The 23,917-nt window shown below is 38.1% G+C and overlaps 1 protein-coding gene across 2 annotated transcripts; it reads left to right on the top strand.

The window, feature by feature from the left end:
* Window positions 1-394: 394 nt before the first annotated feature.
* Window positions 395-22,272, top strand: rnpc3 (RNA-binding region (RNP1, RRM) containing 3). 2 transcript variants are annotated; one of them, XM_077245051.1, is made up of 16 exons: window positions 395-440; window positions 1,635-1,794; window positions 1,893-1,940; window positions 2,028-2,137; window positions 3,658-3,750; window positions 5,381-5,492; window positions 6,122-6,190; window positions 6,365-6,507; window positions 9,335-9,460; window positions 9,602-9,756; window positions 20,080-20,247; window positions 20,587-20,681; window positions 21,099-21,157; window positions 21,319-21,451; window positions 21,653-21,725; window positions 21,874-22,272. In XM_077245051.1, the coding sequence occupies exons 2-15, from the start codon at window positions 1,639-1,641 to the stop codon at window positions 21,719-21,721; spliced, it is 1,536 nt and encodes a 511-aa protein (XP_077101166.1). In that variant the 5' UTR covers window positions 395-440; window positions 1,635-1,638; the 3' UTR covers window positions 21,722-21,725; window positions 21,874-22,272. The 2 variants fall into 2 exon arrangements, with proteins under 2 accessions (XP_077101166.1, XP_077101167.1); XM_077245052.1 differs by having other exon boundaries at window positions 22,142-22,272.
* Window positions 22,273-23,917: the final 1,645 nt, after the last annotated feature.

The following is a 23,917-nucleotide window of genomic DNA, read 5'->3' on the forward strand; positions in this document are numbered from 1 at the left end:
TCAGCTTGTGTTTGACACACTGACACGAATACACGTTGACCGCATTCAAAGCTCAACCATTCAATCCAGTTACCAACATTATTAGAAAAATATATATTGCAACTTTACAAACAATATTTTTTTTTTACTAATTAAATTAAACCGCTCATTTAATATATAGACTACTTATAATTTCAACACTTTATGAAAGTTAAGCACATCTTTACTGAATACATGAAGACTAAAATGCTGATCCTGATTAATTCCGTTACCAGCAGTGCCATCTCCTGGCCAAAAAGGTTGTTGTTGTTTTTCTGGAAGTTTACCATTTGTGATTGATGTCCATATCGCACCAATCAGTGAAGGAAATGACCCGCAAACAACCAATCAGGTATCAGATTTCCTTGACCTCATTAGACACGCCCACAAACCCAGTGCGGAAGAGGGTGAATTTGAACCGGGTATGTGTGTCTCATATCTCTCGCTCTTAACCCATCACTGTGTCATTTATTATCTTTATGCTGCTCTATATTTCTTTAGTAGCGCAATGCATTATTTATTCCTTTTTATTTTAACCATAAGTGGTCGTTCATCTGTACTCATCTGTTTTCTGTTGCTGCTAATGTTTGTCAGGCTCGCTTCACAACAAAACCTCTCAACTTGCCTTTGCTCATTTTTAAACTGTTTACTTACGAACAAAATCTTAAGCCTGTTAACTTACTCCTTGAATGCAAATTCAACGTATGTTTCAGTCTTTGATAAGGGTCAGATATAAGAATAGTCCTCTTTAGTCTTTAGCCTGTGCAGATACTGTGTTTCCAGGACTTCATTCCCCCTGAACAACAATAGAGGCTTAACTTCAGTTCCGGACAGACACGCTGCAGTATTTATGCAGAAAGTATGCTCTGTCATAGTATTGAAAATAACTAAAATGCATTATCCCATGCATTGTATTTCATTTTAATTTGTACTTAATATACTAATGATATATAATAATGAAAGTAATAACTGTCTAGATGAATATTGTGAAACCAGTTTGAAGCTAATTATTTTATGGACAGTCTTTTATGTCCCTCTCAAGTTCTCGTTAATGTGAAAACATGTTGTTATTATTATTATTATTATTATTATTATTATTATTATTATTATTCCAATGCAAAAATAATGAAATTTATTTTTTATATTATAATGTTGAAATTTTTTACAGTTCAGATGTTTTTAATGAGTCTGGGCAGGACTGATATAGTTATTGCTGTTGCAGTATTTTGGAATGTAGTGAGGGAAATTAGGATAATTGCAATAAAATAATGGCTTTTCAAGAAAAAAATGTATTGGTCAAATTTGTAGCAAATATGTATTATTATTTATTTTAGATTGGGAACATTAATTTGGTTAAATATTTTATGCACATTATTGCATTTATATTGATGTTAAAAACATTAATTTTGTGTGCAATGTAAGGGAAAGCTGTAGACAGAATCAAAATGAAGGTGACTTGTAACTTTTATAATGCAGCAAGTCTTTGTTTTAGCTCACTAAACTACAAAGAAAACATGCTTTTTTTTACCCTCTGCTCACTTTAAAGATGCACATGCCATTTGCATCATGGACTAACAAAGTTGCTGATGGACTTAATTGTTTGTCTTTGAATGTAGAATCATGGCAGAGACGGACGAGGCCGACGTTCAAACAAAGAAAAGCAAAACCCTCATCGTACGCCATCTGCCCAGAGAACTCAACAGAGATGAGAAAGAGGATCTTCTAAAATATTTTGGTGCCTCCTCCGTAAGAGCGCTGTCAGAAAAGGGACCACTAGTAAGTCATAAGATTTGGAAGTACAAAAGTTGCAAACTGCTGTGGGTAAATGATGCAATGAATAAATACAGCTGACCTGATTGTGTTGTCGTCTGCAGAAGCATATGGCATTTGCGACTTTCAGCAGTCAGACCTCAGCCTCTAAGGTAAAATTAAAATACACATGCTCCTCATGTGGTTTAAGAGATGGCTTCAACATGTTACTAATCCAAATAGCTTTTCTTCACCCACAGGCGTTAAACAGACTTCATCAGCTGAGAATCCTTGGTCACACACTAGTGGTTGAGTTTGCTAAAGATCAAGACAATGTCAGTGTTTTGAAAGACCCACCTGTGCCTAACAGGTAAATGGCAAAATCAATCATAACCATAGAGTGTCAGCTATTCCTATTCCTTCCCTCCTCTAATACACACTGTCTAAACGTGTCTCTGATTGGCTAACTGTCCATTTCTATATTTTATCATTACTGTTCTTATGGATGTTTCTTCAAATATGGGCACTTTTCTGTGACAGGGGTTGATTTAAACAAGCGTATTTAATTTGGTTATATATATATATATATATGTTCATGTTTTAAATCATTTATTTTTTTAATAGATTTGCATGATCCTTGTCTCAGGACAAACTAAATTGATTTAAATATTTTTAAAACAGTGATAATATTCACAAAGATTATATACATCGTTTACAAAATTACAAAAGATCTAAGAATACATACAAATATAGCTGTGAAATTAGCCTTATCAAGACATAATGGTCTGCTGTTTGATTTTAAAAATTTTAAAAATATAATTTCCAACACATAATCATATTAAACACAATTCATAAAAAGAAATGATGTGGAAATGTTCATGATGTTTCAGGAAAAATGACAATTTTCCCATAATGCATGTATATACACTGATGAACATTGTTAGTAGACAAGTTAAACTAGTTTTTATGACAAATATGTTTTAAGATAGTTCACATGACCAAAAAATTTTCCATATTTGAAGAAACGCCCTTATATTCAGCGTTGGGGAAATGTCCAATACATCACAATATTTCATTACTCCCTAAAAAAAGTAAGTAGTTGTGTTACTTTTTATACTTTAGCATGACTTTTTCCTCACCTGGGCTGGGCTTGTTTGTTTGTTTTGTAATAATAATAAAACAACCTAAAAGTTCTATTTTCAGCAGATGTAAAGGCATTTTCACACCAAAAGTGAAATGAATAATCGTCAGACTGAAGCAAATGCAAATTCACGCCTGACAAACCTTTCAGCTGTGCTACCATTCTGGGTTGTAGAAAAATAGGAAAAACAAAAAAATAAAACATAAATGTGATGTTTATCTAAAGCCATTTTTGCTGATTTGGTATGGTTAAGTTGGATCATTGATTGTCAGCAGCAAAAACATTGATTAATTAAGTGAGATTAAATGCATAAAGTATATTTGTGTTATTTACATTTAATTATTGCAGGTTTGCGTATTATGATTTTGCATTTCACTGTTTTTATTCATTTTGACAAATACTGAATCTGTTTTTATGCAAATTAGATGCATAGAGATAAATACATGCTCACATTTAGTAGATCTATAATAACCATCATGTTCACACAGCGCACACAACACCTCTGCACTTACTTCCAGTTTCTCTTAACATGGGGACAGGAGAGGTGTCAATCAATAAATGGGAAAACAAAGTAACTCGTGTTACTTATTTGAAAAAGTAATTCAGATATTTTGTTGTAAATGTAAAATTTGCGTTACTTTACTAGCATATCTGATTTTGTAACTTGCGTTACTTGTAATGCCTTACCCCCAACACTGCTTATATTTATAATAATACACCCCCCCATAAAAGTTTTCCTTCTGTTTCAGTGGTGCTGGTGCTAAAGCTGAAAAGGGGAAGAAAGAAAAACAACAACAACACAATGTTCCTATGATGGACAACAGCATTGCTCCCAGTCTGGGGTAGGTGTACACATGCATCTGTGTTTGTTTGATCAGCACATTGACTTTCTCTCGCATTTGCGATCTCACTGTGTCACTGTGTTTATGATGTCAATGGAGATTTGAGACAGGCTAACGCTCTCGGTTGACATCCCGTACCTGGTGTCAGTAGTTCAAGCCCTGGTAATCCTGTAGGAAGTGCCCATAGCGAAAAGAGAAAGAGGGAGAGAGGAAGTTGGCGAGTGGCTGTCACCATCCGTCTCATGTCCAATTACAGGCCCATGTCTCAGAGTGTCTGTTCTGCGGTGACAGCCCGTCTGCTCTTGCCATGTGGTGGCACCAGGTGGCCTTTGATAAAGAGACCGTGGGCTAAGATATAATTTTGCACAAGGAACCCGCACTTCACCCTCACTTAACGAGCGGAGCTGTGACAGATTTTTATTTATTTAATTCCACCAGAGCAGCTCGTGCAGAGACCAGGGTCGCTTGAAAAGCGTGTTTTTCAGTGGTGTGATGCTCTGAATGAGGTGCAGACCGTTTCCATGATAGAACGTGCAATCAAATTTAACTTGAAAGAGTCAGGAAATTCAAAGCATTTGGCTTGTGAGGGAAAGTCCGTTGCAAAGATGGATCTTGGAGTTGGTGTTGTGGGTAACACTTTTTTTCACAGTATCCATTTTACTTTTTACATTTTAAACAGCTAAATATGCTTTTTTTATTATGATGATATATACACATACACACATGAGCCAAAACATTATGACCAAAACATTATGACCACTGTTGGGAAATTCTCACCACTGTTGACCAGGAGCAACCCACAGGCCTTGCTGTTTCACAGATACTCTGACACAGTTGCCTTACCATAACAATTTGGCCCTTGGCAAGAGATGATCAACGATATTTCCTTCACCTGTGACTGGTCATAATGTTTTGGCTCATCAGTGTATGTTTTATATATATAATTTTATATCTAATAGCAGTCACTTAAATTCTCATTGCTGTTGTTATTATCATCAAACTTATTAATAAATAATAATAATCATAATGGAATTGGGTATTTGTTTTAATTGTAATTATTACAAATATTATAATTAAAAATCGTACTAAAATCTTACTCCTCCCATACTGGCAAGGATCATTAAACTAGTAGTTTAATGGCGACTTTATGAGACTTAAATACATTAAAAGCTTAATTTTATACTACCAGCAAAATCATTATGAATATTTTAAACATTGCCTGCCCTAAATTAAGTACTATAGTAATAATATTCAGTAATGGTGAAGGTAGTAGTATAATAAAAGTGATGATGGTACAAACTTACTTATAGTGTGTAAATTCATACAGAATTGACATAATCTGATTGTAATCATAAAAATAATAAAATATAAAATGTAGTTTTAAAATGTTGGCAATTTTTTTTTTTTAATTTGTTACTTTTTGTTTGTAACCTGTAGCTGTAACTGTAGCTAGGGTAGCTGCTCACCCGTCCCTGAATGCAGGCGTGGGCATTTACCAAACACAGCCAAATATTTGTACCTCGCTCTTACATTTATGCTTCATCATTATGTTCATACATTTTGTCATGGGTAGCATTTCTGGAACGACTGGCAATTTTTTCATGTATGCTTTTTTTCTTTCCTCCCGCAGGTTAAAATTTCAATCAAATCCAACGCTGAAATATATATACCCTCCTCCTTCAAGTGGAATTTTGACAAACATTTCACACACACTTTTGAGCGTACCCAAGTTCTACGTTCAAGTGAGTAGAGACAACAAAGTATTTTTTCCCCCTATCTTTTTCTGTTGTTTTATTTATCAGTTCATGTTGGGAATGTGTAAACAAGCACATCTATATGATTACCTCTTGTGTACCAGCATCTCTCTCCCTCCCTCTTTTAGCTCATATCAGGTAAAAAAGACAGAAAAACGTTCTCTCTCAGCTCTCTCAGAGTGGCACTAATGTGATTTTTTTTAATCAAGTCCAGTCCCTAAAACATCAAACCACAATATTTGGAGGGAATTATTCTGATGGTATTAATATCGCACTTATGTGGGAGGGATGAGTGATGTATTAACAGTTTCCCTTAAGCTACACCGCACCGCTTTGTGAAACAGCATGATATAATTTAATTTCCTGGCCTGCCTTTTGGTGGCGCTAGCTTTCTTCTAACAGGCTGGTGTTTTAAACGCATTACATCTGTTGCTCAGAGCTCCGTTTTAGAGACATCACTGAGCCTAAATATATTCCAACACAGCAATCTGGGTTACATATGGAGCCAGGGTCACAATTAATGTTTGTGCCCAAGAAATATGCAGCACCAGGTGTGTGAAAACAACACACACACACACACACTCCTTTTTTCATCACATTAACATGTTCCTGCACAGGTTCTTCACTTGATGAATAAGATGAACCTCCCCAGCCCATTCGGGCCGGTGACGCCTCGTCCGCCAATGGTGAGTTGGTATATGCGCTTTTGTGAATGTTTATCTTATCTTAAATTGAAGTCTGAATTTAAAGTCAACCTCATCCCTGATGCTTTGCGTTTCACTGAATCCCATCAATATAAGTGCTATGCTAATATTGATGAGCTACACGGAGGTGTAACCCCCTCATCTGCACCGTTTCAGTTTGAGATGCCCCCTGGCCCACTGCCGCCCATGCCCCCACCCTTCCCCCCACAGAACCCTCCTCTGCCCGAGCATGAGGAGGGGGCGTCGGGCAGTGAAGAAGAATCCGAGTATGAGAGTGGAGATGAGGAAGATAAAGAGAGGTAGCTGGCTTTCCATCTTTCTGTTTGATTTACAAGTTGTTTAAGTAGTTTGACATTATTAGTAGATGCGTGCAATCAAAAAAATGTCTGAAGCGCAGTGAATGCAAGGAAGTTGTGTTCTGAAATGTATCCGAACTGAATTCGAAAATCAGTTGTAAAGTATGTTGAGTGTGTCGAAAACTATGTGTTGCATTCTTCAGTGTTTCCAAATGGGGCTCTATAGCTTAGGGATGGGACGGTATGAAAATTTCATATCACGATTAAAGTGACCAAAATTATTGTGATTATCAATATTATCACGGTTTTGTTAAAACGAGATGAAAGTGTGCAAAAAGAACTGATGCTCACACCGAAAACATTTCAGCAAGTTTTATGTTGAAAATCAACAAACAACATATAAAACAAGCCGCTCTATGCACTTTTTAAAGCAAGATTCTGTGGCATTTCATTCCTTATAATGACCGTCGTCAATAACAACGCATTATAACTCAGCGCACATCCATTTATATCACACAACGGATGCGCGCTCTCATTTCATTCAAATACAACTTGCCGTCTTGCGTCACCATTTTTGATTGTTTTGAAATTGAAATCAGAGTTGATTTATTGTTTACAGAATTTGATAATATTGTTGCGATCATCTTGCCTTGATGAGTTTTGTCCACTGTACAAAATTGATTTAACGTTAACGGGTAAGATTTAGGCTAAAACATTAATCTCAATTCAATATGTCCCGTAATTATGTAGTAAAAAAATCTGTGTAATAAGTGTACAATGAATATACATTATTATCTCTTAAATGTCACTCTTAATAGTCTTGTTTGAACTTGTTCGTTCGTCTTTGGATCAAAGCCACTTGCTGCGAACTTTTCTTGGCGGAAGCTTCACGTTTATGTCAAGTGAGTGAGGAAATATTTCAACTCAAAACAACATTTTGTGTCCAATTATTTCCCAGACGTAGTTTTCGAGATCAAAGTTAACTTGCCTTGCGTTCGCTACAACAGTGTGTGATGGTCACACAGGACAACTCGGTGTTTCCCACTATTGCAGCAAATTTTTTGTGCATGTTCTGCAGACAGGGTGACCATCCTCGATTAAGTTTCACTCAGGTCTTTTGTAAAAGCAAAAATATGACTACAACTCAGATTTGGTCCTCTTAAAAGGCTGAAAAATCTCCCGAGCACGGTCACTGCCTTCCGTCATTCCTTCTCCAATAAAAAAACAACAACAGTTACATTGCACGCTGTGCTCCTGCGTCAAACTGTTGCTGGCTGGACAGGATTTATGTTATTAAAATCGCTATAATCAAACACGGTTTTAATGATAATTAAATATTAAACGATAATACTAACCGTCAGTACATTTTATAGTGGTTTATAGTGAAACCGGTAATCGTCCCATGCCTACTATAGCTATAGAGTTAGTAAAAAGTTAAAGGTACAGTAAGCGATTTCTGAGAAACGCTGTTGAAAGTGGGTTGAACCAGGCACTGTACTCATGATGAGAGAGAGAGAGAGAGAGAGAGAGAGAGAGAGAGAGAGAGAGAGAGAGAGAGAGAGAGAGAGAGAGAGAGAGAGAGATTTAAAGAAGGGAGCTGTGTGTTTGTTTGGGTTCATTTCAAATATCAACAGTGTTTCTTAGAAACTGTGAACATGTTAATAGCAAACCTGTATGATTTTCTTTCTTCATATTTTTAAGAACTTCGGTAACCAAACAGTTGATGTGCCCCTTTGACTTCCATAGTGCCCATTAACTGTTTGGTTTCCCATATTCTTCAAAATATCTTCAGCAGACGAAATAAATTCATACAGGTTTGGAACAACTTGAAGGTGAGTATATGATGACAGAATCTATTCCTTTAAATCTCACAGACATTTGAACAAACTCTATCACCCCCTACTGAGTACTTCGGTCAGTCACTGCGAAAATACAGTAGCTAAATTAAAAGAGGCAGTATCTTTCACCCTACCTTTCAAATGTTTGGAGTCAGTACGTTTTTTTGTCGAAAATAAATTAATACTTTTTTTCAGCAAGGATGCATTCAATTAACCAACACATTGATCAAGATAGTAAACACATTTATGTCAAGAAATTTTAAGCAGCACAACTGTTTTTAACACTGATAATAATAACAAATGTTTCCTGAGCAGAAAATCATGATTTCTGAATGATTTCATTAATGATTTCTGAATGATTTCATTAATGATTTCTGAAGGATCATGCGACACTTAAGACTAGTAATGACAAGTAATGATGCTGAAAATTAAGCTTTATCACATGAATAAATTACATTTTAAAACATATTAAAAAAGAAAACAGTTATTTTAATATTGCATTTCCACAATATTATTCGTTTTATTATAAGAGACTTCCTTCAAAAACATTTTAAAATCATATTGACCCTAAACTTTTGAGCAGTATTATTCCATAACAAAATGTATAATTTAACCATAGTCCTAAATGTAAAAATATTAGAAATTAGCATGTACAATTAAATGTTCAATATCAAAATATCAACAAATATTGAAAAAAAAAATGAAAAATTTTTTTCTGGCCTTACTGGGCATTTTCCCTGCAGACAGACAGATTACTAACAAATATTGTGCTTGCTAGATTTCTAAAATCAAAATTCCTAAAAATAAATGTGATAGTATTTTTGACTATGCATCGGCACGTTTTCTCATGACAGTTTGTCAGCCTCCAGAATGTCGGCAGCTAAAAGCTGCAAAGTGTTCAGTTTGTTTGTTTCATTGCTGTATTTTGCCTTGCTTTCAAAAGCCATACATGTTTAATAGCTTCACACTTCTTCTCCCTACGTTCCACAAAGGATGATCAGACTGATGGGCCTTGTTAACCAGCCATGCAAAAGACCGCTGAGAGCAAAGACTTCTTCCAAGAGAAAGAAACCCAAACTAAAAGACTTCCTGTTTATTCCCAAACCGGATTCCCATGGGTAAACTCTCAGCTGCATTTCACACAACCATAAGCTTCTTTATAATTCATTAAATAAAATTAAACAACGCCTTATAGTTTCAAAAGATCACCTTCAATAATACAAAGAGATTTGCTGATTGGTCAATGTTGTATCTCTCAGACCCTCAGGCCCAGCCCTGCAGCCAGCAGACGTGTTCGAGCAACCTCAGATGCTAGGACAGAAAAAAATTGAGTTCCATATATCGGCTGAGGTTTCCACCATCCTCGAGGGGCCCGGACAGAATCAGGAGCGGCAAATCGCAGATGCGACTGAAGGTAAGGCTGCAGGTCCCCCGCCACTCCTTCTATCCCATCATTCATTTATCTATCCGCCCGGCATCACTGAATGCGCCCCAGGTTCACCCATCCATCCTGAGCGGACCTGCTCAATTAACACAGCAATTAGCCCTGAGAATAGTGACTCAGCTGGAGAGAAGATTTAATGTATCGGGCTGTCAGCAGACCGAGCTGCTCTCACCATGAGGCGCCGAGACCCTCCCCTGTGTCAGGATAACCCTGAAACTTTATTTGGGATAAGGCTGCATGATATTGGAAAACAACAATATTTTTTTTCTGCAATATGAACAAGTAGGCCTATAGGAAGTTTCACCAGATGACTTGAATAGCTCTATTTGGTAAGAATTGTTAATTCTAGAAAAATTGGGGTGATTTTGTTGGGGAGTGCATCTGCATAGAAAACAAATAATTACTTTTTTGAACTATTACTATATAAAATATACTATATAAAAATTTGGATGTACTTGCGTTTGCTCTAACTTAAAAAAAAAAATCTCTTTCCACTTGAGTTTTCATAGGCCACATTCGCACTGTTTTTAACCAATTCAAACCATTGTACCATAAAATTATTTTTATTTTACTGTACAATTACAGGACTAGTATTCTGCCGTGCAAAGGCAAAATACTGTCGAAAATGAGTTATTGATGTTTTTGGCTCATTCAAGACCTCCTTTATCTTGTGGATAAGAATCTTGAGTCAATTTAGGGCTGGACGATATGGCCAAATTTTATATCACGATATATTTCTTACCGTATTTTCCGGACTATAAGTCGCTCCGGAGTATAAGTCGCATCAGCCCAAAAATGCGTCATGACGAGGAAAAAACATATATAAGTCGCACTGGACTATAAGTCGCATTTATTTAGAAATTTATTTAACAAAATCCAAGACCAAGAAAAAGTTATTTAAACAGACTTTAATTCATTAAAACAGAAGGCATTTAAGTTATTCAGCTACACACAATAGCACAAAGAACAACAGGCTGAATATGTGTCCGGTATGTTGTTAACGTAACACATCAACAGTTAGCTACACAATAGCATAAAGAACATACCTGAGAGGCTGAATAGGATAAAATAAAATAAAATAACATAACAAGACAGCGAGTCCAACAGTTATCGGTAAAGCAATTTCACCCAGCTCCCGCGATCTTATTCCACATCACTGAAGTGTAGTCTGTAGCTGTAGTCTAGAGCGCATAGCGCGCTCTCTCGTGGCTGTAGACGGTAATGTCATCCCCAATTTCGGCAAATGATGCATTCACGTCATACCACAAATACATCAAAAACTCGCAAATAATAATCTGGGGCCGTCAGCGATCCTGTGACGAGTAAATCTTGGTAATTTTGATATATAAGTCGCACCTCACTATAAGTCGCAGGACCAGCCAAGGTATGAAAAAAGTGTGACTTATAGTCCGGAAAATACGGTAATTTCCGTCGATACGATATAATTCCGATATCGATATGAACAATATAAAAGCCTCAGAAAAACTGCCAAGAACGCCCATAACAGATGTCTGTTCCTACAATCTTCTGAAAAATGAATTTGCCAAGTCTATGAAATCTGCTGGAGTCTTTCGCTACTGCACCATAACAAACTACATGAAGCAATGAAATAACCCATCAAAACAATAATATTCTCTTCTCAATACCTGCTACAAGACTATGAAAGCATATGGGTAGCAATATTCAGTTTGAAATGTAATATGCAAAATGACAATGTAATATGTAAAATGGCAATGCATTTCTGTTTTTAAATTTACATTTGCCATAACATTTGGTAAACAAAATGGGGGAATTTTTTTCCGATTTAAATCCCATTTCCTGCATTTACATAAATTTAGGGACTATGGTGTTACAAAATCCAGGACATAATTAAGTTGATTATAATGATAAATTCTGCCAAAAATAAAAGTAGGCTACTAAACTATGTATAACAAAAATATGTCTTACTTTTTTCAAGACTTGAGATAATCATTTTATAAAGTCAAAAATGTTCACCATTAATGTTTTGTGTGTAAATAAAACTGAAATATACAGAAATTGAATAAGGTTATCAAATAGTCTGCACTGCATAAATTATAAATTAAATATAGATTAATCCTTATTAAAGCTACACACGTTCTTTAGACAAGATCAGTGAGTAATTTGCTCTGTTCCCCTTTGTTCTTTGGTTAACTTAACTGACAGACAGAATTGGCTGCTGTCCCTTTAAGATCTGTCGCTGATGAGAGGATCTTGCGCATTTAATTTTCTCATTTAGGCTACTCTTAACTATCGTTTAATATTTTATTTAACTCATTTAGACTGTTCTTGTGAGGATACAATTGACAAAATGGACATTTTGGCATAAATGTGTGTGTTATTATTCAAGCGCTAAAGAAAGAGAACTGGATTCTGCGCGTCGTGTGCGTGTCTGTGCACGCGTCAGGACATTCACAGGGAGCGATACCATAGACTGTAAAAAAATATGGACGTAGTATCCATGACGTCACCAGTAGGTTTCTGAAGAGCGTTTTTGAAGCCTAAAGTGGGCGGAGTCACTCGTCGCCATCTTGGAAGCGCGTCACAGTGCGTCACTCCCGGATAAGCGAAAATGGGCAAAAAGGCGGGACGTGGGTGGTGTTGAGGTGCCTGGATGCTGAAACTACGCCCGCCTAGCTCGACGTGAACGAGTTTGCTCAGGCTAAGCTAATGTGCTACTGGCCTCGCGCTAAAGTGACAGCTGACTTGAAGTAGACCTAAAGCCAATAGTTAAAGTTTATGTTTTTGCCCTTGGAAATACTATAATAGTTAAAAGACATAACTAACCATGAGACTAACGTGTATTGTGATGCATTATTATTCTCATGCAGTAACTTACAATATTTGCTCTGAGTGTGTGTGTGTGTGTGTGTGACAGTGATAAATGCGCATACATGTCAGTCAGCGCGGCAATGCACGTCAAGTTCGTAGAGAGCTTTATTCAGTCCATTTTAAATTCTGATAGATATTACCTAAGAAGTTCAAGTAATGCACTAGAAATCCGCGCTCATTTAAGGGACGAAAAGAAAGCACTGACACCTGCAGGATTTAATCTGACGGTAACGTTACTTTTTATTGAACACTAAAAGCATATTATAACATAGTCTATCTGCTCCGTAAGATCAACGGTAAGTTACAGCAGAACGAGTGTGGCCTCTATACCTTAGACGTTTTTAAATCTGAACTCCAAAAAGCAACGATATTGTCAGACATCCATGAGTGCATGTTCACAGAGGAAAACAACTGAAGAACAGCGCTGGTTGTTCTCTCGATACTCGACAACGACGGAATCCAACGGCGTGGGCGAAGGTATAAGGGCGGCGTGTAATAAACTGTATGAAATAATCCCGAAAAGAGTACAAACACGGCAGAGATGACAAGTTCAGCAGCTGGAATCAGCTGAGGTGACATGATGGCTAACAGAGAGCAGACAAACGGCTAGTAATAACAGCAGCGGCAATCCACCTGTCACTCAAGTGGCCACGCCCTTGATTATGCAGGAATTTAATGCTTAATATAATTTAAACGGATGAGTTATAAAAAAATTCACCCCCCTCACAGTTGTCATGAAGGGCAAAATTAGCTGTATAGACCAAAACAACTTAAGCCACCAGGCTGTAAACATAATTTTTTCGGCTGTAAAGTTGGGCATTTTAACATGGGGGAGATACAGATTTGGCTCACTTTTGCAGTCAGCCTCAAGCGGCCAGTCGATGAATTGCAGTTTAATTCACTTCCGTGTTGGTTTCAAGAGGGAGACAGGGAGGTTGCCGCTTGAGCGATACCTGCTCATTAGAACTTTCGGTGAGCTATTTTTAGAGTGTGGATCGCGGACGCGCGCATCGGCACAGTCTATCTCCTGATCCTCGTTTGATGTGTTCCCGCTGCTAGTCGGACTCGGCAGTCACACTCCGGCACATTTTGCAGCACGCTAAAACACCGAAACACCACTGAATTTATACCACTGAATTAGTCTTTCCTCTCTTATCAACTATTTCGTCTGCTTTCTCCTCACTTGTGGAAGCTCGTTCAGTCAAATTTGCATTGGTATCAGGGGCGCTCATACTGTGGCTGAAACTTGCCGCGTTGGAGATCCGCTGTTCTGAGCAGTGGCTGCGTGTCTGTGGTGTACGTCATCAGGAAAGTAGCCAATTGTGTTCTGCTCTTTCTGACGGCTGCGCGCCTTACGTCAGTCAGTGACAAATGCTGCTATGTATATTGAAAAATCGAAAATGTGTTTAAAAATCATATCACCGTTATCGAAAAAAATAATATCGCGAAATATATTGATATTGAATTATTGTCCAGCCCTAAGTCAATTACTTAGTTGTTTCGAGAAAATAATGGGTTGTCTTAACAGTAACTTTCAAAAGCCCATGAGAAACCAAGGCAGAACACTGTAACACCAGTTACCGCTCTTTGGCTTTGTTTTGTAATGCTCAAATTGAGTTACGGTAGGCTACTCTGCCTTTGTTTAGCTGTGCGTCAATATGAAGTTACTTGCCGGTGTTCTATCAAATAATGCTACCTATCAGATTTTACGGTGTTCTGCCTTTGTTTTACTGTCCATTAAAATTGAAATTACGGTGTACCCTTTGTACTGCCATCAGTCCCTGTAACTTCTGATGTCCTCAGAGCTTTGTCCAGCACAAACGCGGTCAGAGCATTTAGTAGCCTGGTCTGAACCCGCTTGATCGATCGCGAAGGATATATGCAGAGTTGACAGAAAAAATGTGACACATGCTGTAGCAGTCGAATACTACAAATAACTAAGCCCCGCTTCACCTATTTCGGGTACCGGACCTGGTTGAAACACTCATGCAGATAGCTGGCAGAGTGCCAAGCCGATGCGGGACTAATACAGGTCCTTCTCAAAAAATTTGCATATTGTGATAAGGTTCATTATTTTCCATAATGTAATGATAAAAATTAAACTTTCATTTATTTTAGATTCATTGCACACCAAATGAAATATTTCAGGTCTCTTATTGTTTTAATACTGATGATTTTGGCATACAGCTCATGAAAACCCAAAATTCCTGTCTCAAAAAATTTGCATATCATGAATAGGGTCTCTAAACGAGCTATTAACCTAATCATCTGAATCAACTAATTAACTCCAAACACCTGCAAAAGATTCCTGAGGCTTTTAAAAACTCCCAGCCTGTTTCATTACTCAAAACCACAATCATGGGTAAGACTGCCGACCTGACTGCTGTCCAGAAGGCCATCATTGACACCCTCAAGCAAGAGGGTAAGACACAGAAATAAATTTCTGAACAAATAGGCTGTTCCCAGAGTGCTGTATCAAGGCACCTCAGTGGGAAGTCTGTGGGAAGGAAAAAGTGTGGCAAAAAACGCTGCACAACGAGAAGAGATGACCGGACCCTGAGGAAGATTGTGGAGAAGGACCGATTCCAGACCTTGGGGGACCTGCGGAAGCAGTGGACTGAGTCTGGAGTAGAAACATCCAGAGCCACCGTGCACAGGCGTGTGCAGGAAATGGGCTACAGGTGCCGCATTCCCCAGGTCAAGCCACTTTTGAATCAGAAACAGCGGCAGAAGCGCCTGACCTGGGCTACAGAGAAGCAGCACTGGACTGTTGCTCAGTTTTGCATGTCATTCGGAAATCAAGGTGCCAGAGTCTGGAGGAAGACTGGGGAGAAGGAAATGCCAAAATGCCTGAAGTCCAGTGTCAAGTACCCACAGTCAGTGATGGTCTGGGGTGCCATGTCAGCTGCTGGTGTTGATCCACTGTGTTTTATCAAGGGCAGGGTCAATGCAGCTAGCTATCAGGAGATTTTGGAGCACTTCATGCTTCCATCTGCTGAAAAGCTTTATGGAGATGAAGATTTCATTTTTCAGCACGACCTGGCACCTGCTCACAGTGCCAAAACCACAGGTAAATGGTTTACTGACCATGGTATTACTGTGCTCAATTGACCTGCCAACTCTCCTGACCTGAACCCCATAGAGAATCTGTGGGATATTGTGAAGAGAAAGTTGAGAGACGCAAGACCCAACACTCTGGATGAGCTTAAGGCCGCTATCGAAGCATCCTGGGCCTCCATAACACCTCAGCAGTGCCACAGGCTGATTGCCTCCATGCCACGCCGCATTGAAGCAGTCATTTCTGCAAAAGGATTCCCGACCAAGTATTGACTATTGAGTGCATAACTGAACATAATTATTTGAAGGTTGACTTTTTTTTTTGTATTAAAAACACTTCTTTTATTGGTCGGATGAAATATGCTAATTTTTTGAGACAGGAATTTTGGGTTTTCATGAGCTGTATGCCAAATTCATCAGTATTAAAACAATAAAAGACCTGAAATATTTCATTTGGTGTGCAATGAATCTAAAATATATGAAAGTTTAATTTTTATCATTACATTATGGAAAATAATGAACTTTATCACAATATGCTAATTTTTTGAGAAGGACCTGTATGTCACAGGGAGTGATAATAATGAAGCAAGGGTATATTTGTGCACACAACATAATGCAGCAACAAGTGTACTGGTGAATACGACATCAGACCAGCTGTTACAACCGGGTTATACATACAAACACAGAATAAATCCACGGGACGAGCGAAGTTCACAAGCACAATAATAGGGCAGACAGCTGAAACCACCGCATACTGAAAAGACGCAGAACACAGAAGGTTGTGCTATAAATGCGTTAGTCGTCTAGGTAGTCCAGAACGAGCTCCCCACTTAGTCTCAAAGGGGAAAGCACTGCGTTCGTACTTTTCGTGAACGTACGAGGAGCGCGATACATTCGAACACGAATCTCGGGAAGCGCCTGTGATGAGGGCTATCTGAATGTGAAAGTGTATGCGTCATTCAGATCCACCGTTATAAACCAGTCCCCGGGTCGAATGTGCGTGAGGATCTGTTTTATCGTGATCATTTTGAATGCACGCTTAGTAAGTCTTATGCCGCTCGGTACCAATCGAAGATACTCTTTACCGCTATGGAGGTATTTTGTCATGTCTAATGTATTAATAATGGCATCAGAATGCAACCAAAGCACAGGATAGCAATAAGTAGATCGCTATAAGTAATTGTAAATCATACAAAATAAATGATCATGATCACGAGATTTTATACAGGTGTTACTATAATGATTTTGTTAATGGTAATCAGCAATCAAATATTGATAATGTGGAAGTTAAGCCTTTTGCCTTGGCATGACTTCTCACGTTTTGCTGACAATACAAAGGCAGAGTACAGTAACTTTAAAATAGTGGTCAAAAGTCAAGTTTGAGCTCAAGACTTTTTTATGTAGACAACTTTCATTACTAAAACATCTAATTGCCAGATTTCCAGTGTCCTAATTAATTTGGCGGGACAACTTCAAATCTTTAAAGTCATTTTTCTCAGTTCCACACTCTAGCAAGTTAAGATCTTTTGCCATTGTAGGGCAGTATTTACGTCTTAATCTGTTCATTTTCAAACTGCATACCATAAAGCTTTTAATTTGATGGGTATCCAACAAATGTTCTGGCAGTTTTAGATTGAAGCGCAGTTTCAGAGTGAAGGCGCTGTATGTTCATTTACGCGCATGCAGCTCACAGCGTCTCAGAACAGCTGTACTGTAAAATTTACAGTAAATTAACCAAGCTGTTCTTAGACACTGTATCATGAACTACACGTGTGTAAATTATGTGGTTCACTCTGAACCGGTAGCATATATACAGGTCCTTCTCAAAAAATTAGCATATTGTGATAAAGTTCATTATTTTCCATAATGTAATGATAAAAATTAAACTTTCATATATTTTAGATTCATTGCACACCAACTGAAATATTTCAGGTCTTTTATTGTTTAAATACTGATGATTTTGGCATACAGCTCATGAAAACCCAAAATTCCTGTCTCAAAAAATTAGCATATTTCATCCGACCAATAAAAGAAGTGTTTTTAATACAAAAAAAAATGTCAACCTTCAAATAATTATGTTCAGTTATGCACTCAATAGTCAATACTTGGTCGGGAATCCTTTTGCAGAAATGACTGCTTCAATGCGGCGTGGCATGGAGGCAATCAGCCTGTGGCACTGCTGAGGTGTTATGGAGGCCCAGGATGCTTCGATAGCAGCCTTAAGCTCATCCAGAGTGTTGGGTCTTGCGTCTCTCAACTTTCTCTTCACAATATCCCACAGATTCTCTATGGGGTTCAGGTCAGGAGAGTTGGCAGGCCAATTGAGCACAGTAATACCATGGTCAGTAAACCATTTACCAGTGGTTTGGGCACTGTGAGCAGGTGCCAGGTCGTGCTGAAAAATGAAATCTTCATCTCCATAAAGCTTTTCAGCAGATGGAAGCATGAAGTGCTCCAAAATCTCCTGATAGCTAGCTGCATTGACCCTGCCCTTGATAAAACACAGTGGATCAACACCAGCAGTTGACATGGCACCCCAGACCATCACTGACTGTGGGTACTTGACACTGGACTTCAGGCATTTTGGCATTTCCTTCTCCCGAGTCTTCCTCCAGACTCTGGCACCTTGATTTCCGAATGACATGCAAAACTGAGCAACAGTCCAGTGCTGCTTCTCTGTAGCCCAGGTCAGGCGCTTCTGCCGCTGTTTCTGGTTCAAAAGTGGCTTGACCTGGGGAATGCGGCACCTGTAGCCCATTTCCTGCACACGCCTGTGCACGGTGGCTCTGGATGTTTCTACTCCAGACTCAGTCCACTGCTTCCGCAGGTCCCCCAAGGTCTGGAATCGGTCCTTCTCCACAATCTTCCTCAGGGTCCGGTCACCTCTTCTCGTTGTGCAGCGTTTTTTGCCACACTTTTTCCTTCCCACAGACTTCCCACTGAGGTGCCTTGATACAGCACTCTGGGAACAGCCTATTTGTTCAGAAATTTCTTTCTGTCTTACCCTCTTGCTTTTGGGTGTCAATGATGGCCTTCTGGACAGCAGTCAGGTCGGCAGTCTTACCCATGATTGCGGTTTTGAGTAATGAAACAGGCTGGGAGTTTTTAAAAGCCTCAAGAATCTTTTGCAGGTGTTTAGAGTTAATTAGTTGATTCAGATGATTAGGTTAATAGCTCGTTTAGAGACCCTTTTCATGATATGCTAATTTTTTGAGACAGGAATTTTGGGTTTTCATGAGCTGTATGCCTAAATCATCAGTATTAAAACAATAAAAGACCTGAAATATTTCAGTTGGTGTGCAATGAATCTAAAATATATGAAAGTTTAATTTTTATCATTACATTATGGAAAATAATGAACTTTATCACAATATGCTAATTTTTTGAGAAGGACCTGTATATTTACTTTGTCAAATTGCCCAGGCTACAATTGAATTATCTCACTGAGCCTTATTATGATATCAGTTTTATTTCAATATATTGTTGTGCAAACCTAATTTACGAATCAGGAATGACGGAACTATCAAACAAAATAAAATACACACTAAACTTTTCGATGCGAATACATCTTAGCAATTATTTAATGTTGGCACATGCAGACACAGCAAATAAAAGTAATCCTCTGCTCTCAAATTGAGATTCCCGGTCTTTTGTTTACTTCATCTTCCTGTTTGTTTTCCATTAATGTCTATGACCAAAAACAGAGATGAAAACCTTTCAAAGTCAAAGAGCTTTCCTAACCCTCTTTATAAAACAAACTAGCACAGGGCCGGTAGTTATTTTCATTATACTTGTGTTCAACTGATGTTTAAATGACGAGAAACGTCAAAGAAATCCACCTCTCTGAGGGAACTTATCAGCACTTCCTGCTCTAGTACACATTAGGCACTATAGATCTGTCAGACAAGTTTCCAGAGGATTTGTTTAGCCTCGCTGCTTCCCATAATTCCTCATACGCGATTGCTTACGGCTTACTGCCAACTGCCAGGTGACATCTCTAACTGCGCTATGAAAGAACCTGAAAGGAAACCCCATGGAGTGTGACCCCCCGCAAACACACCAGTGTCACCCTCTGAGATTAATACACTCGCCTGTTTTTCCTATGGCTTGGATTTTCAACTTTATCTGAATTTACGTGCCTTTTATTATTGATTACAGGAATCGATTCTGCTTTTCTGCATGACAAGAAAACAATCCTGTGCTTTCTAGTTTGTTTTGAAGAGTCAAAGGCTTGTCATTTTGATACGCGTTCACACAAGACTTTGTGCCGCCTTTCACTTGTCATCATTGAAATCTGCAACAGGGAGCCTTTCACAAACAGATTGAAATTGAGCACCGTGACAGTTCAAAACACGCTCTAATTATGTTTATGCAACTTCTTCCTAGACATGGCAGAGAAGGAGGTTTCCGCTCAGGAAGCCTCAGTAGGGTTCGGGAAGATCTATCCAAGAGCTCCGGTCCCCAGACAGGAGGAAGAGAAGGAGGAAGATGAGGACATCCCCTCGGAGTTCATCTCTAGGAGAGAGCTAGAGAGAGGCAGACTCTCCAGAGATGGTGAAAGACTCTCAAATTGCGCACGCAAACACACTCTTTTTTTTTTGGTACACCGAACATCAAATAGAATTGAGAAGCTCTACTAAAGAATTTGGCTTCAAGTGTTAACAAGAAAGATGCAGCCGGTCTTTAAAGAGGAAATTATTATTTGATAGCACACCAGGCTGTCGTCATACGACTGTTTGTATGTTTCAGATGTTTGCTAGTGATTACTAGCAGGTATTTATTTCAAGTCAGCCAGTCATTCGTTTATCGACTTTGTTTCAGATTTACTTTTCACATGACTGTGTATGTCTGTTGTATTAGTTTATTCTGTTATTGATTCTTTTACATTTACAGAGATAAAGAAAATGTCTGTGTTTAAAAATTACGAACCCGGAGAACCAACCTGCAGGCTTTACGTTAAGAATATTGCAAAGCAAGTTGAAGAAAAAGTAAGTATCTGGATAATAGTCTTGGAAATAAATATATATATATATATATGTGTATATATTTTTTAAATACAATACACGTGTATGTCTACTGGGTAATATGACGTGTTAACATGGGTTAAGGTTAGGTTTAGGGTAGGTTCAGGGTCAGTACCTAGTTATTACCCAGTTATTGTAATTACTATAATAAGTACATAGTATGCACATGTACAGGGACAGGACTGTAAAATAATGTGCTACCTATATCACTACTCTTTATCATTACAGTATACTCCAAATATACCGTATATATTTGTATTCTATATATAGCAAATTCTTAAGATAACATACGACTACATCAGCATGTGTCTAGAACAGCCTGACAGCTGATAATTGTCGCTTTAGTACCAGATATATAACCCAGCTCGATCTTTTCCGCAGGACCTGAAGTTCATCTATGGCCGGTATATCGACATCTCCTCAGAGGAGGAGAGAAACATGTAAGCACCACTGTCTAATGCCTCAGGCCCTTGTCTGAGGCCTCAACTCCTCGAATCACAATCAAAGTCAATGAAAAGCAAACATTGTTCTCAGGAGCGATGAATAAAGGCGAGTTCTTCATGAACATGTGCTGATATATAAGTGTGCTCGTTCCCGTCAGGTTTGATGTTGTTTTGATGAGAGAGGGGAGGATGAAAGGTCAGGCCTTCATCGAACTCCCCAGTGAGAGAAGCGCGGAGAAGGCCTTAAAGGAAACCAATGGATATATATTCAACGACAAACCTCTTGTGGTGGTATCCTTTGTTTTCAGCCGTTCTCTGCATTAACACTCTGACAGACATGTATAGATAAAGAGTCATGTAGAAATCCACTTTAGACAACTCAAGGCTGTTTTTAGGCATGCTGGAATTTATGTTTTTGTCTAGGTTCACCTAGGATTTATTATTACAAATGTTTTTCTGTCAAATAAGATTATGCCTTAACTTAAACTTTAGCAATTCGCCAGATCTGCAAAACCTAAACAGGAATCTGCTGACTCAAAGAAAGGAGGGAAAAAACACTAAACTGGTGGGTTAAGGATCACTTTGAGATCAACACTATATGTATTTATTTTTCAAGCTGTCAGTATGTTGGAGTGGGTTGGGGAAAATGTACTGAATATTTATTATAATAGCTTCTAGATTTGTAAGCTTGATTTTTTTTCTATTTGTTTAAGATGATGTTGATGTTGCATCAAATTACCTCAATCATGAGCCTACAGGAGCTCCATCTTTACTTCATATCCTTTAAAATATCCTTTAAAAGAGTTATTTAAATTGCTTGCTTTTATCAAAAAATATATAGGTAATAAAAACTGAATTCTTCCAAATGTCAAGCAATGTTTTTCTGCTTCAGCACCATCCTTTAGCATAAAATAAAATAAATTCATTGTTGCACATAAATCGTATTAATATTCACATATTTTCCCTTCTATTTTATTGCAGACTGCCGCTGTTGAGTCCTGTTGGGCTGAAGTTCATCATCATCTATTGTAATATATATATATATATTTTTAGGAACTGATTTTGTTGATATGCCTTGCAATACAGTAAAATAAAAAGAAATAATACTCCCATCTGGCATCTTCATTAACTGCTTCCCAATTTCAAGACCCTCTCATAGCAGTGTTGTTTATATATACTTTTATGTCTAATATTGTTATTAATCTGGGTTGTTTGTGCACTCAAGGTTGCAAAAGGTCGGATCCTGATGTTTAATGGTACCAGTATTGTTCTGCACCCACAACATGTGCCTTTGAAGTGAAGGGGAATAAATTTAAAAGTCGCTATCAGTCAGCCGGCTCATCTTCCAACAGCACAGCAACAGATGGTGCTGTCAATACAGCAGAGCTCAGACAAACAAACAATACACAAAAAAGACTGTGACCAGGGCTGGCTCGACTCGGAAGATTAGCTGTTATTTGTTTATTGTACTTTAGTCTGTAGTTCTGAGATCTAAGATTCTCAAGATGCATTGCACGAGGTTTCATTTTTGGGACTCCAAATGTTGTTGGTTTTCATGATTAATCATGATGCTCTTGACATTGCATGAGATTTGAGATTTTCTGCTTTTAAAACATTTTTGGTCACACAAAGCAAGCAGCCCCATGGTATTTAAACATTTTTTTTTTGTGGAAGTTTAAGACCAATTGAACAACAGGCATGTTCACACCAAGAACGATATGGATGATGCACTAAATTATTTGTAAAAAATTAAGCGTGACATTTAGTGCTGCGTCTAAATCGCATACTCTCTTGAGTAGGTACTTCTTTTGAATAATCACTTACTTTGCGAGTGCTAAAAAAGTATGTTATTTATAGTATGAATGTGTGTAGTATGAATGTAATCTGGACGTACTACATTTGCCATGTTGTTCTCGTGATCTACCAGCATCAGTTGCGTCGCTTCACTGCCATTCACAAATCTTCTCCCGTGGCCTCATGGGACAGTAGTGTCCATTATATGCACACTTTAGAATCTCACCAGAAGTAATAGTTCATCTAGGTAATTTTTGCCTACTCCTATGTGAGTATTGTGGATTCAGGCACACTTCTTTTGTCTCGTACCGTTTTTTTTTTTTTTTCGTCTACAAAATGGTATGTATGCGATTTCAGACACAGCCATAGACTCAACCTTCACACCTTTAATTGAGTACATTAGTGCCCACGCCCTTTTTCAGCTGCGTTGGTTCCGGAAGTATTATTCCATTTATTTCTCCCATAGGGATTTATAAAAAAATGTTTTGGATGAAATGGATAAAAGCCATGAATGTGTACTAAAGAGAAATCATTTGGCGAAGTGATATGGACATGTAATGCAGTCAAGTGCGTTTCCCTGAAAATAATTGCACACCTCAGAACATTCGTCAACCAATCAAATTTAAGCATTCAACAGCCCCGTATAATAAATACATACACCAGATGGTTGAGTACAAAGAGCATAAGTGCATAGTGTATAGTACGTCATTTGGAACACAGCTTATATCTTTATAGTTATTGTCCTTGATGTAAACATATGGAACATTATTGTAGTGGATCATATGAAGCCCATCTGATATTCAAATACTCTTGATTGCTTCGCCTAGATGAGAATAAAAAAATCCAGTTTCTGTCTGTGTCCAATGGCATTCCCAACAAGGGCCCTTTTATCACTTTTGAAATTATAGCTGATAAATGTCTTGGTAATTCTCAATATTTCCATGGTCGGTGGTGCATTTGTCA

This window comes from Siphateles boraxobius, unplaced genomic scaffold (genome assembly GCF_051911475.1).
Source record: "Siphateles boraxobius isolate OS27281-9 unplaced genomic scaffold, OSU_SipBor_1 26, whole genome shotgun sequence".
Classification (NCBI taxonomy): domain Eukaryota; kingdom Metazoa; phylum Chordata; class Actinopteri; order Cypriniformes; family Leuciscidae; genus Siphateles; species Siphateles boraxobius.